At 42.0% G+C, this 13605-nt stretch overlaps 3 protein-coding genes across 3 annotated transcripts in view; 2 read left to right on the top strand and 1 right to left on the bottom strand.

Annotated features, from left to right (window-relative positions):
• The first annotated feature begins 175 nt into the window (after positions 1-175).
• LOC108102758 (kalirin) lies at positions 176-2448 on the top strand. The gene is made up of 4 exons (XM_017207917.2): positions 176-393; positions 455-1012; positions 1073-1626; positions 1685-2448. Exons 1-4 carry the CDS (start codon positions 261-263, stop codon positions 2357-2359), a joined length of 1920 nt encoding a protein of 639 aa, XP_017063406.1. The 5' UTR covers positions 176-260; the 3' UTR covers positions 2360-2448.
• On the bottom strand, positions 2387-3456 carry LOC108102759 (uncharacterized protein F13E9.13, mitochondrial). The gene is made up of 3 exons (XM_017207918.1): positions 3328-3456; positions 3175-3257; positions 2387-3117 (listed from the first exon to the last, which is right to left on the bottom strand). The coding sequence occupies exons 1-3, from the start codon at positions 3401-3403 to the stop codon at positions 2446-2448; spliced, it is 831 nt and encodes a 276-aa protein (XP_017063407.1). The 5' UTR covers positions 3404-3456; the 3' UTR covers positions 2387-2445.
• A 6962-nt stretch (positions 3457-10418) lies between these two features.
• Positions 10419-13605, top strand: part of LOC108102737 (BAI1-associated protein 3) — a 49175-nt gene continuing 45988 nt past the window's right edge. Inside the window, exons 1-2 of the mRNA XM_017207885.2 lie at positions 10419-10662; positions 11213-11496. The gene's annotated coding sequence lies outside the window, so the exon portion shown is untranslated. The remainder of the gene's footprint in view (positions 10663-11212; positions 11497-13605) is intronic.

Genomic DNA, 13605 nt, shown 5'->3' with positions numbered 1-13605 from the left:
CAGGTTTCAAAAGTAGTTAAAAATATCTAATTTTTTGTTTATTTTTTGATAGTAAATTTTATTAAAATTATTTGTTTTTAATTTCTTTATAGCTAAAGTTATATGTCGCATTCGAAAGTCTTGAATCTCCCCTCGACAATGCGGTCTCACACAAGTAAGTGTGGCCGCACCTTGCAAAAGCGGGCGATTGTTTAAATTGAACAGGTGTGGCGTCGTTTTCGTTTGGTTTAAGATCTTCCTAATAGACTCTGTTTTGGAAAATGTTTACGCCCAGGCAGAAGGGATACGGAAATGGTTTTATTCATTCCCCCCAAACACCGCTTAGTTTTAGTAGGGAGCTGCGTCAAGTGCTGCAGGAGAGAAATCTCCTAACAGCCAAGTCCCGCAGGAAAGGTGAGCAAAAAATTCAGGCTTCGCCAGGTGATTAGGTCCTAATAGTAAATTTACAATGCAGTATGCTCGATGCTGGACAGCAATAACAGCAGTCCGATTGGATCACCAAATCCAGAATCGGGAAAACGATTGGGATTCCGGCGGCAGGCTATCCAAGAGATCATCTCGTCGGAGAAGTCCTATCTGGAGCAGCTGGAGCTACTTATGAATTACTTTGTGCGGCCTTTAAAAGAGCAGGCCATAATCGATTGCTCCAATCACACTCTGCTCTTCGGTCAGATCGAGATGATTCACAATCTGAACGGAGAATTCCTGCGAGAACTGGAGGCGAATATGGAGAATGTGGCCCAGGCGTTCCTGAAAATGGCTCCCTTCTTCAAGCTGTACTCGGTGTACGCATTCGATTATCGCGGTGCTTTGTTTATCATTCAGGATTTGATCAGTAAGAATCCGGTGTTCAGAAAGTTTTTGGAGCAGACCGAAAGTCGACCGGAGGTGCAGCGGAAGTTGAACTCACTAATGATTGTGCCCATACAGCGGGTTCCCAGGTATAAGCTACTTCTAGAGCAAGTTTTGCTATACACAAGTCCTGCAGATGCGGACTACAAAACCTTAAAGGGTATGTATGGTCTAGGAATAAAGTTATGCCAATATTTAATTAATAATATTATCCTTCCAGAATCCGTCAAGGAAATCGAGGCGACCGCCAGTCACATAAACACCTGTGTGGAGGAGCAAGAAATCACCCAGTATCTTATTCACTTGCAAAACTCCCTTGTAAACCGGACGCCCAACATTGTGAAGCCCTCGCGGCGAGTCATTAAGGAGGGTATTTTGCAAAAGATCACCCACAAGGGCACTGAGATCAAACGATATTGTGTGCTCATGTCGGATATATTCATGTACTGCAAGATGATTAAGGAACGAGCACCTAATACCGTCGTGGAAAACTCCCTGGAGTGTTGCTGTATTTTTCCCTTGAAGAAATGCAAAGTGTATGAAATGCTACCGGGGAATTTTAAACTTACGTGCCAAAGTGACGGCATTATCTTTGGCAGCGGTGACGTACAGCTGTCGCGCACTTGGGTGGGCTTCATTCGCGATGCTATAGATCTGCACGTTCAGTGCCGAAAAACCCTACGTAAGGACTCGAGTAAAAGGACGCCCATACGTAAAAAGGACATGAAAAAGTTCGGAGCTGATTATGTACTGAGTCCCAACAAACGCAAATGTGTGAGTATCAACGAATAAAAATAATAACCCTAAACTTAACGTTTGAAATCTCTTACAGGAATATGAAACTGTATTCCGGAACAAAAATCGCAGCACAGATTCTGATGAGGAAACAGAGGAAAGTGCTTGCTTTCCCCGCAAGCGTAAAGTGCCCAATGGCGTTCTAAGAACTCCGACTTCAAACATAACCGGAACGACCACTTCTTCTATATCCGTGAAACGTGTTGCACCACCTCCTCCTCCTCCACCCCCTACAGTCCAGATGCGCCATCAGCCGGGGGGAGCTGGAGAGTCGGTCTGCAAAGAGAATCGCATCTCTAAACTGTACAAAAAGATTGCTACCGGGGACAAAGTGGCCAATGTTCGCGGAATCCTGAAGCGAAGCAATGCGCCGGTGCCCATCAATGATTACGATCCAAGTTACGGTTTTGCCAGCCGCTACTCGGACTCAAAATCCTATTTCAGGGCCCACAACGTGGACAACACCATACCAACATTTGTAAAACGTGAGGATTTGTTTAACGGAGAAAATATGTTCCCTGCACATTTAAGGAATCAGGAGGAGATCTGCTCGCCGCCACAAAAGAAGCGGGTCAAGTTTGACGACACCTTGGATGCAGTGTCTCCGGTACTGGACCAGAAACCATTTGCATTCTCAAACGATGGGGCTCTCACACAAAAACCCATTTCATTGCGTGAGCGAATTTATGATTTCTTTGCCAATCTATTCTAGAACTAGATGACTTCAAACTAAATCGTATACATTATCCATTATTCATTTAAAACATTTATACACGTCAATAAAATCATTTACAGAGCTTATCCTTTTGATCGTCGTAGATGACAAATCTTTAGCATGAAATCATCTACTGCTTGTTCACTAATCGCCTCCAGCCAATTACCATTCCGCTTGAAATGTGACCCAATTATGACTGCGTGGGCATCTTTGAAGTAACTCCCAATATTATCTTTGGTTACCCCGGAGCCAATTATCAGGGGAACCTTTACCCTGCCGGATAGCTGCTGCAGATCTTCGGGACTTGCTGCATGACCTGTGGCTGTTCCTGTGATGACAATCCCATCAGTGAGGAAGAATTCTGCAGCATGGGCGGTTTCCAAAAGGCTGACATCAGCGGTAATAGCATGTGAGCTATGTTTCTTCTTCAAATCTGTAAAGATCAGTACATCCTCTGCATCGATTAGCTTGCGATACCGCAACAAGTCCCCCGCACAAGCATCCGTGTAACCGTCATCCGCCACGTGGCCGAAAACGAATCCCTCACTGCGTATAAACTGCAGCTGACTGGCTTTGGCAATAGCCAGTGCTTGCTTATTGCCGCAGGCAAGAACTTGAACACCACAAGGAGTTTCCTTGGGGATCACTTCCCGCACTGCCAATGCCAGTCGTGTCATGCAAGCCACTATCTCGGCACCCAGGAGGCGCTCTGGTACATACGGAATATCATGCATATTTTCTATAAGCACAGCATCCTGTGAGGATATTAAAGAAATTTAAGTGAAACGCCATAGTACTTATTAATCTTCTACCAGTTTATGTTTCTTGTAGAGATTTGCCTCGTATACAGCCTTCTCAATCGTCTGTTTCCAGTTGCCGGTGTATCGTGGTGTTCCTGATGTTGTGGTTCCAGATTAAAAGCATTTGGTTTTCGGTTGTTTGTGCTTTTGTGGAGCTTCCCTCACCTGGCAGCGCATCCACGTGTATCATGCCGATTATTTTGCATGTTTGCTGGTTGAATACCTTCATGAATCGCTGCATATTTCAGTTTAAAGATCTTAAAGTCGAGAAGATGTTAGGGAAACCAAATCAGTTTGCCGGCAAACAGCTGATTGCGATACCAGGGATGGAGTGGGTTCTTGGAGAACTTGTTAGACAGAGACAATACTAAAATGTATGCGGCTATATTCGAAACAAAAACCTCACGAAAAGGTACTTTAAATAAATGGAGAGTGCAAATGAAAACAATTATGACACTTTGGCGGAACAATAAAGGACGCAATCGCCCGCTTGGAAACAGAAATAGGACTGAAAATAGCCAGGCAACAGCAACGGGGAATAGGAACTCGGGGAAATCCGCCTACAAAGTTGCCGACTGAAAGGCTTCCCATTTGGGCTGTTCACAGCTTCTGTTGTTTCTGTCGCCACTCTATTACAATGTTTCAGGAGCGAGGAGCCCTTGACGTCCTCGAGTTTGATTTGGTTTTGGCGGCGTGGGACTGTAGGTAACTACTACATATATATAGCGGATGAGGATGTTGGGCAGGGGGATAAAAAGTGGGCTCGTGCCCACTTCTGACTGCCGGTGCTTAGCGGAAACGGGAACGTTCGTTCGCTGTGCGCGACAGAATTTCAATTATTACAGCGTGCTATTTTCCCTTCGGTTTCACCTTCGATTTCCATACCCCGCCACCCCACAACAACACCACCCAACCCATTTCATATTCGCCATTTGTTTGTTTGTTGGACATTGTTTTCCTTCGATTCGATGTGTATATGTGTGTGTGTACATGTCCTTTGTGCAAGTAACAATTGTGCTTTGTCCTGTTTACAATATGTAAAAACGATTGTTGTAATGGACTCCACTCCTGCGGGTCCATTTGATCGAGTTCCTGTGTTTGCGCCATAAAAATGTGCAATCTAATTGAATTTTGTTTGGCAATTGATTGGCTAACAAGGTCAAGCGTACTTAATATATATGTATTGGACTTTAATTTAAGCAAAACGAGTAGTTTGTTGATGAAATCGAATTTTTTCGCAAGTTACAGCTCGTTTCACCACTTTCTCCCAAAGGATCTGAACAAATATCCCAGGCAGAATGGAAACTCTTTACCTGTTCGGCAAACAGTATAAATAATTTATAATCTGAACCAAGCGTCCTTTCGCACTTCCAGCCCACTTCCGCCCGCAGCTCCCAGTGCCCATTTCCCAGTTGATCAACAGGACCTGTGTCCTTTGGTGTCGACTCACATGTGTGTGTACCCACTTTGTTCGGCTTGTAGTTGCAACAAGTTGTTTCCGTGTTTGCCTTTTGTCCCCCAGCCCCTTGATTATGCGAGCTGCAAACAACCTTCATCTGTATGTTTGTCTGAGCCGCACGGAGGTGGTAAACAGAAAACATAATGTGCAGGATATCCTCCCAGCAAGTCCCCTATCAGAACCCCTTTTTTCTAATTAGCTGGCAGATCTCAGTTGAGGATAAAATCACTTAAATAAAATTTAAGGTATTAAATGTAGAACGTAAAAAAACATATATATTATATAAATTTACCAAAAAACATTAAATAATAACATATAATATATTTTCTTTTATTATATAAATATTTTCCATTACTAGATTTTCCTTTCAGTGCTGAATTTAAGCCAACTTTAATGCTGACGAGGCCAAAGAACCAATTACTGGCCAACTGATGAAAGTTGGCCAAAGGGAAAGCTTCTCGAATTCGCACTAATTAAGCTGGCTGCAAGTGCATAAAATATTATGTGTTGTGCAATAACAAAAGGCTCTTCAAAAGTCAAAAACAAGCAGTTGATAGCCATGTGGACATGGCCAAAACAATTCAATTATTTAGGAGGCAGCAGGGTAAACTTTTTATAGCCTCTAATTGGAAAGTTGCCGTGAGTCAGGAAGTGCGAGTTACCTCTGCCTGCATTTTATCCTCCTCTGGCTGTCATCTGCAGAAGATTGGGCGACAGGCAGGTAGGATGGTAGAAGAAGGCATTTCCCTGACCGCAAAAACTTGTCGACATTCATTTGACAGTAGACAGTCGTCGCTGGGAAACAATACACCTGACGAAACTAAATCGCTGCTCGCCTCAAAAAACTCTGTTTGGAAGTCAGACTAACGAGTTTTCTATTAATCTCCACGTAAATTACATTTTCGCACCTAATACCGCTAAACTTGGGCGTTGGGCGATAGGCGGGGCTCTTTATCATTGTCGAATCAGCGGAGACCATTTTATAAATTAGCATTTCAAATATTCGGCCCACATTGCGACGTTGATTTGCCATTACTCATGCGCCCCATTGTCTGTTGTTCGTTGTCCGAACCGAACGAAGGACGCCGCGTGAGAGAATTTGATAAATTCGCCATTTTATTTGGCATTTGAGCGTTTTCATTAGCTAGTGTAAATGCAATTAGTCAATAAATTGAGTGAATATTACCAATTTCCATGCGAGCCATGCGCCGAGGTAAAATGGCGAAGGGCAAGGACACCGGCGAGCCAGTTAGAAATGTGCGTGCTGCCGCTATCGGCGGTCATAATTCCTGGACGCCACCGTCAACGCATCGATCATCATTGGGCCAATGGGAGTGGGTAATATACCTGACACGCAAACCAGACCAAACAGCTCCGCTGCAAATTGGTAAATGAGCGAAAACATTGCCGAACTGTGTGTGCACAGAGGGCGGCTTGAAAGCTGTCAAAACTGCGAATCGATGGTCATGTGGGTTGTTTCCCTTTTTGGCCAAAATAAACTTTACAATTAACAGCAAAGTGATGGAGATTAAGGAGCGCATATGAGCTTAAATCCTTAATCAGAATTGATTTGTAACAAAATCTTAAGTAAAGGAAATTTGTATTCCGCTTAACCCGAAGTTATTAAGGGAAAAGAACCTCATTTGGTAAAGATCTTTTTCTTGAAAACATAATTCCATATGGCGCCACCTTTAAAGCCTTGCCTCCTCAAGCTGCGAAATAACAATATTTTTCCAGACTGAATATCTTATACCTCGGCGGTATAACCAGTTTTATGGCTATTTCCATAATGAGCAGAGCTAAATTTTAACCATTTTTCAGCGGTTGGTGCTTGGTGCTTGGTGCTTACCGGGCACTTCGTTTAATGTTGTCTGGTTTACAGCTCCAGCGAAATTCCACTAAATGATTTAGGTGACAAAACTTTGCAGACGACGAGAGCACACAAAAAAGAGACAAAAATCTCAATTTTAGGCAATAAAATTATAAACATGCCGCATCGCAAGGAAGGACTGGGTATGAAACCGTAAAGTAAAATTGCAAGCGCTGCATGAACAATTAAAGGCGAACAACACGCATACGCCACGTGTGCAAAATTTTTGTGCAGCTGCCTAGGGAGAAATAAATTACTCAATTCGCCGTTTGAACGATTCAGCTGACAGGACAGACAGGCCAGCCAGCCCAGACAGGCTAGCAAATAATGCCATAATGTCGAATGTCGAATTTTCAAGAGAACTTTAATTAAACTAAGCCACAGCCACAGAGTAAGCGACGTTTTCGTGACCTCAGGTGGCAAATATACGTTGGCGCACCCAGCAAGTCGGACATTCAGTGGTTGACCAAAAAAATAAGAGCAGTAAAGAAAAAGAAAAACCCCGAAAGCAGACAACTGGATTCCAGGGAGTGGCCAATGCCCCAGACATGGCTAGTTGGACTCTTGGCCGACTATCGCTTCGCTTTATCTTGGTCAGCCAAAAATTGTCGCAGCGTGTGGCGCGCACCTTGAACTGCCCGCAAATGTGTGCTATGCTTTTTCATTTCAATTTTATTTATTGGTTTTTTTCTCAGGAAAGATGTCCCAGTGAGTGAGCTGAAGCGACTGAAGTTAAATTATATCTGGCAAATTGGTTACTTTAAGAATGAAAACCCTTTCCTTTCACAGTTCGATAGATCTCATTTATACTATTTTTCCAAGAACTTGTGCATTTTACCCTCGATAGCTGAGAAAAAACAAGGCAAACTTCATTTACCAGCTGTGCCCTTGACTCTCGCCTTGGTTTCCTGCGTGTCCTTTGCCTTTTTAGTCGAACTCGTAAGATAACTGACCGACCATTGGTGTGAAGGCATAATTAGTGAAAGTGATTTGTATCGGTTGACTTGGCCGGGCTAAAAATAAGTGGCATTTTAAGCGCACTGTCTTGCCATTTCCCCTGCCCATTTAATTTGCATTCCATCCTTTTAGTCTACTCTTTCCATTACATCTTAAGCCGACTTATCTTGGGCTTAAAATGCAGATTGCTCCTAAAATGGGGTTGCAGTGGGCTGCACCTGGGCTTTTGTCTTTGCCAGCAGCCTAATGAAGCCGGGGCGGATGCATTCTGTAGAAATTCCCCAAGGATATCATTGACATTCCATTCAAGTTGGTCGGGTATTTAAGGCATTCGCTTGCTTATTTGGATTTTTAATCAGGCAACGTTGTGTTGCTATGTTTTGCATTCTCCGAAGCTTAAACATTCAGAAAATGTTTGAGATTTTGTATTAAATGGGTTGATTAAACGGGTAATTATTAGTAATTCTTTGTGATAAAATAATTTATTTTAAATTAAATAATTTAAATATTTATCTTTCCAATTATTTTATTTAATCTCGGCTTTGTTCATTTCAAAACTAATCAAACTATTTACTGTCACTGCTTTGAAAAGTTCAACTAAAATCTGGTTAAGCCAAAAATTAAAGCTTTGAAAGGTGTACAATCCTGGCTTATGGGTAGCAGAATCAGACTGCCTGTTTGTTTGTGTGTGTGTGTATGTGTGTGTGTGTGTAGGGTAACCAATCAAAGTTCAAAAGTTCACATCATTGACAGCGAACAACTTTGGATGCTTTGGCCCAACTCAAATTAAGAAAAGATAGCAGGCAAGCCAGAGAGAGACGCAGAAAACTTTTATCATTTTCACAGTCCAAGAGAGCAACGAGAATAGTTAGTTACGGCGTACTTGCCTTCATAACCCCAACCCCAGTTCCCTCTATCCTTTGGCAAAGGACTCTTGTTCACCTCCTTGATATTGTCGCTTATTTAAGCAGCTTAATTTTGATGCCACGTTGCCAATGGCAGCAGTTTTCCCTGTCGAAAAAGTGGGGGGAGGGAAATGCAGATCCACTATGGTATGTATTTTGGCCAACAACCGACAATCAATCACTGCCGTCTGCCGTCTACTGTTGACTCCTCCTGCCAACAATGCATGATGCAAAAATGTGTCGCATTCGCACCTCCATCATCCGGAATACAGGCCGACAAATGCCAAAGAACCAAGCCAATCAAGCGCAAGGTTTGACTGCATATCTGTGGGCATGGAAAATGCCTTCGATCCCGGACATTTCTGCCTCCCAATGTACCAACTGGCATGGCTGTGAGTCTCCTGTCTCCATTTCTGAGCGCCGTGCACGCGGAGGCATGAAATTGGGTCACCAGGCGAGAGGCGGGGTTCCGGGTCGTCGTGGCGTTATGTTCTGCACGGATTCAGATTCGGGCAGTCAACAGACACACAAATGGCTCGAGTACAGGAAGAAAAAAGGTGAACAGCTTAGGGGAAGTACCAGAAATTAGCCGAACAATGGTTTCTAAGTACGATTGGGATTTTGGTACTTTAATTTAAAAAAATGCTAGAAATTGTTTAAATGATAAAAGATATATATCAATTTGTTTATAATTTAAAATATAATTCATCAGTAATTTAAATTTTAAGCTACTATTTTATCAAAAATTAAATTTAAAATCTTTTTTACACATTTTTTAAAAGAACCCAAAAGCCTCTTTACATTTTCCTTTTGTGTAATCTTTGGCAGCAGGATGTGAACGGTGCGGATTGTGGCGAGCAGGTGCGGGTGGTGGGTGGTCGGTGGTAGATGGCGTTCGATGGGTGGTGTTTGGTGGGTGGTGAGTGGCCAAAGCGCAGGAAGGAAGCCAACGCGCGCTAAGCGCCGTCGCTTGATGGAGCTCATCATAATTTTTGGGGCGCCATGGTGGAAAACAAAAAAGGAAACAAAACAAATCGAAGCGGAGCGAACAAGAGCAACATGTTAAAAAACGAGAGGTCGCGAGAGAGATAGAGAACGCTGGCGTTGGAGAGAGCAAAAGCTTTCCGTAGCTTTTCGAGTTTTCGGCGCTAACCTTCATCTTGAACTTCACGGCGAGGGGAGCCGAGTACGTGCCTGTGTGTGTGTCTTAGTGGGTGGTTGGGTTTGGGTTGATTCTATGTTTCTTTTCTAGGCCAAATCACGCCCCCCTTTAGCCATCCTTGGCCATAAAAACATATGCAACAGGAGGAAGTTCATTCATGACCAACCCACACTATCAAGTTGCGAAAAAATGTAACAGGAGTTGATGTTGGAGAAAACGGGTTTTCTTTAAGGCAGTTCTTTAGAATTTTAGCTCTTTGACATTTATTTTTTAATTATATTTTATTGTTAGAGAGATTTAAGTTTAGATTTGTGGTTTTTTTAATTTAATTTAAGCTGTTTAGATTCTAACTTTAAACTTAAAACTTGTAAACTTTTTCGAAAACTAAAAATCGATAATAATAATATTCAATTATTGTTATTTTACCCTTTTATTATGAAACAATGTCGCATAAATACAAACATTTAAAATTATTAAACATTTTTAATGAAAAAAATGTTAATAAGTTGTAAAACCTTTTTTGAAAATTCTCTAACTGCTGAGGAGCAGAAGTAGATTTGTCTTTCCATTTTAGCATAAACTTATGACATGTATTCTGAATTTATTATAGAAAATATTCCAGATTTTAGAAATAAAACCCACTAGAATGAATTTGAAATTCAAATGCTTCTAACGGCTGAACTCCCCTTCAAGCTTCGTTAAAGAGAGTTGGGATGTGGGAAACCCGATGCCAAAAAAACATCGCATTGACCCCTCTCCGAGCTTTTCACACACTCTCTCTCGGGCTCTCTCGGGCACGCACACCAACGCCAGCTCTTATCAAAGGACAACGGCTGGCTGGAAGCAGCAAGCAAGCAAGCAGGACTCGCATTAAGGATAGCACAGGAGCAGAAGCAGCAGCAACGACAGCAGCAACAGTGCGATGGATGCACGGCTTATAAGGTGAAGCCCGAAACTGGAGCAGCTCAGTTCGCTGTTGGCAGGCGTCGCTGAAGGTAGTAGCTTCATTCAACCAACGGAAACGGAACCAGAGGACGTCCAGAAGTCGGAAGCCGAGGAACCAGAGTAGCACACATCTATCTCCCAGTCAGACAAACGGGAGTCAATCAAATCCTCCAAGAGACCAAACCAACGACATTGTGTGAAAGTGAGTGAGTGCGCGAGTGCCAAATGAAATGAAACGTAAACGAAGCGAAATGAAACGAATAAGCCAAGCAAACTAAACTCGACCAAACTAAAACAAATTGAAATGAATTAAATTGTGAATGCAAAGAGGGGGCGAGAGGTGGGTGCAGCAATTAAAAGCAAATTGCTTGCAGCTAAAAAGGACGAAGGATAAAAAGAGGGGCTAAAACGTCGGGGAACCGCCCGTTTATGTCACGCTGCATTTGCACATAATTGCAAACTGTTGCGCGGCCGTGCAGTTTCGCCTTTTATTGCCAGGCGATAAAATAAAAATCCATTTTCTCGAAACCATTTTTCCAACTCCTCCTAAAAACACACCCGACAACTGTTGCACATAGGACACCATACCATACCCATATCCATATAGGATCTAGGATGGACAGACGGACACGGAACGGAGGACACTACACAACACCACACTGCAGTTGGGGGCCACAGAACATAACCATTTATTTTACGATCTCAGCCTTGGTCATGCCCCATTAAATATGCTTCTGAATGTTTTGTTCAAGTTGAAACGGAATGCGAAAAACGTAAAACGAAAAGTGCACAACCGAAAATTATGCTAAAATAAATATTACAAAAAAATCCACATAAAAGGCAAGCAGACTACAGAAAAAATATATATCTATATATATATATCCAAAAGAAGGAGCAACTTCCATTTGAAATTTGCATCAGAAATTCCGAGTTCTGGTCAAGACCGAGCGAGCAGCGTGTCAATTTATGCAGCCATAAAAGTTAAAGGGGAACTCGAGAGGTACAGCAACGGGCAAAAAGGAGTCCCATTCACCAGGTGAGTCCTTGAATTCTTTCTCACTATTTCTCACGGAAAATGGTTAATAAATCGACAGTCTGCCAGTGACATTCACAGTTGCAATTAATGATAACAAGCAAAGCATTCATTGGTTTTTAATTATTGATGCCAGTCTTCATTATTAATTTAATGCTTGTAAATTCCACAAACACTTCTGTGAATTATTCATGGCTAGCATATGTATGTGCGAGATATATACTATTAACACCTGAGGGCCATTGGGAAATGGGAATGTCCAGCTGAAAGTTGATTCATGGCTAATAAAATCCGACAGAAAGGCGCAAAATTGCGTTTCGCGTGGGAATGAAATCTGTTTTTATTATTTCAATAAAGTATTTATGCAATTTTCGTGCAAATCAATATTTATGCCCACTCTCAGTCAATGCAATGCAATTGGTTAGCGAAAAAACACAAATCCCCGTAAAGTCGAATGCAGGCCGGGGCGTATACGTAATGGGTATTTTCTTTAATCATGGCAAAAAGACAAATATTGACGCAAAAACGAGAGATGGCCGTAATGTTTTGATGATGTTGCCTCGGGCGCATTTAATGACCGCTTCCTTATCGCGGCAAACTATTATGGCCACGTACACGAGTATTACGCGTATTACTCGTATATGGGAATATGTCGTCCAATTTGCTGCCTTATATCATTTACCCTCGTGTGTCTCTGCGAAATGTGCAGCTGTTGTTTTTATGGCCTTTTGGCTGGCTTTGGGGTGGCCTAGTGTTCGGTGATATAGAATAACAAATATCAACCGTCACACATCCGTACCATATGCCATATGCTAACAAAAAACGTAAACAAAAACAGCAACAGGCGAATGAGGGGCTTTGTTCGTTATTCCCGCAGTTAATTAAAACTCAACTTCAGTTTGGCAACTGTTCAGCCGTGGATTCCTAATTAAATTTATGCAAAATCCGTGTCAACAAAACACACAACCACACGTGCACTTCCATCGAAATGCAAATTTCAAATCAAATTAACCAAAGTAATTCCATTGCGGCCCACCTGGCGTATGAGTGCCGTGGACCAAGTGGTGCCATCTGCTTAGTTTGCTCCATTTCAAAGGCAAACAATTAAGAGCCAAGATAAAGGTGAAGAAGGGGATAAGATAAATACTCTTTTGGATGCCCTTCATGATGATTAATATCCTGTCTAAGCAATCATTTATTAAGCGAAGTAAACTTTTCATCACAGGCAATGACAATTGATTTCAGGAATTATCTTTAAAGTTGGTTTAACTTCTCACAAAAGGACATAGCCTCTGACCATTACTTAGGGTATTTGTCTGAAAGGCCAAAACCGTGAACAAACGAACGAAGTGCGGGATGACAATGGTTTGGGGCCCTGGCTTTCATGTCAACTTTGTTAATTAAATGAAGCACTTAACATCGAGACATATATATATTTTACCCTTTCGGTGAGCTGCGTTCTGTTTTCACTGTTTATTTAACTTTGTTTTTTCTCTGACTACATAATTTGGCGTTCCAGTTCCATTTTAATGACTGTCCAGTATTTGGAACTGGAACTTCCGTACTTTTTATCATAATTTCCATTCTACTTCCGTTCGTTGTGTGCTACTTGTGTGTTTGTGCCTTATTGCTTGTCCTGGCAACGCTCCACCAAAAATATCCCAACCCCTCATCCGAATATCCCTGAAATATTGTCCTTAGACTCGGCAATTGAATGTGGAAAACTTCAAAGGTTTTCGCGGCCATTTCATTAAAATCACTTTCTGACGACTTTTGCCTTTTTCGCTGCTGTTTACCATAAAGGTTAAAAAACAAGTTGTTTTTCTTCATTTCATTCTTCTTCGACAGTAATTGCCAAGAAACTGGGTTTGCTTCTAATGACAGAACAACTTTTGCCTAGTCGTAATCATTTTTAGTTTATTGCTGTTAGTTGGGCAATCTGTTGGTTTTATTTCAGGGTTATTCCAATTGTTTTTGACATCTCTTGTTTGTTTGCCAGCTGCAATTGTTGTGGTTTCTGTGGTCAGTTTGCTAGGGAATGGGTTTCACCCAGAGAAAAAACAAATGCATATGCTGCAGAACAAACAAAAATGTTTAGATGCAAAACCACAG

Source organism: Drosophila eugracilis, unplaced genomic scaffold (assembly GCF_018153835.1).
Source record: "Drosophila eugracilis isolate 14026-0451.02 unplaced genomic scaffold, ASM1815383v1 contig_2088, whole genome shotgun sequence".
In the NCBI taxonomy this organism is placed as follows: Eukaryota; Metazoa; Arthropoda; class Insecta; order Diptera; family Drosophilidae; genus Drosophila; species Drosophila eugracilis.
The sequence above is the reverse complement of the archived record's forward strand: the minus strand, read 5'-3'. Positions and strand labels throughout refer to the sequence as shown.

Bases quoted from the DNA above. Each gene is read 5' to 3' on its own strand.
- LOC108102758 (XM_017207917.2), top strand. From the start codon at position 261: ATGTTTACGCCCAGGCAGAAGGGATACGGAAATGGTTTTATTCATTCC. The intron at 394-454 runs GTGAGCAAAAAA...TTTACAATGCAG, and splicing joins AGCCAAGTCCCGCAGGAAAG to TATGCTCGATGCTGGACAGC. The intron at 1,627-1,684 runs GTGAGTATCAAC...AATCTCTTACAG, and splicing joins GTCCCAACAAACGCAAATGT to GAATATGAAACTGTATTCCG.
- LOC108102759 (XM_017207918.1), bottom strand. From the start codon at position 3,403: ATGCAGCGATTCATGAAGGTATTCAACCAGCAAACATGCAAAATAATC. The intron at 3,258-3,327 runs GTGAGGGAAGCT...CCACAACATCAG, and splicing joins ACACGTGGATGCGCTGCCAG to GAACACCACGATACACCGGC. The intron at 3,118-3,174 runs GTAGAAGATTAA...ATATCCTCACAG, and splicing joins TCTACAAGAAACATAAACTG to GATGCTGTGCTTATAGAAAA.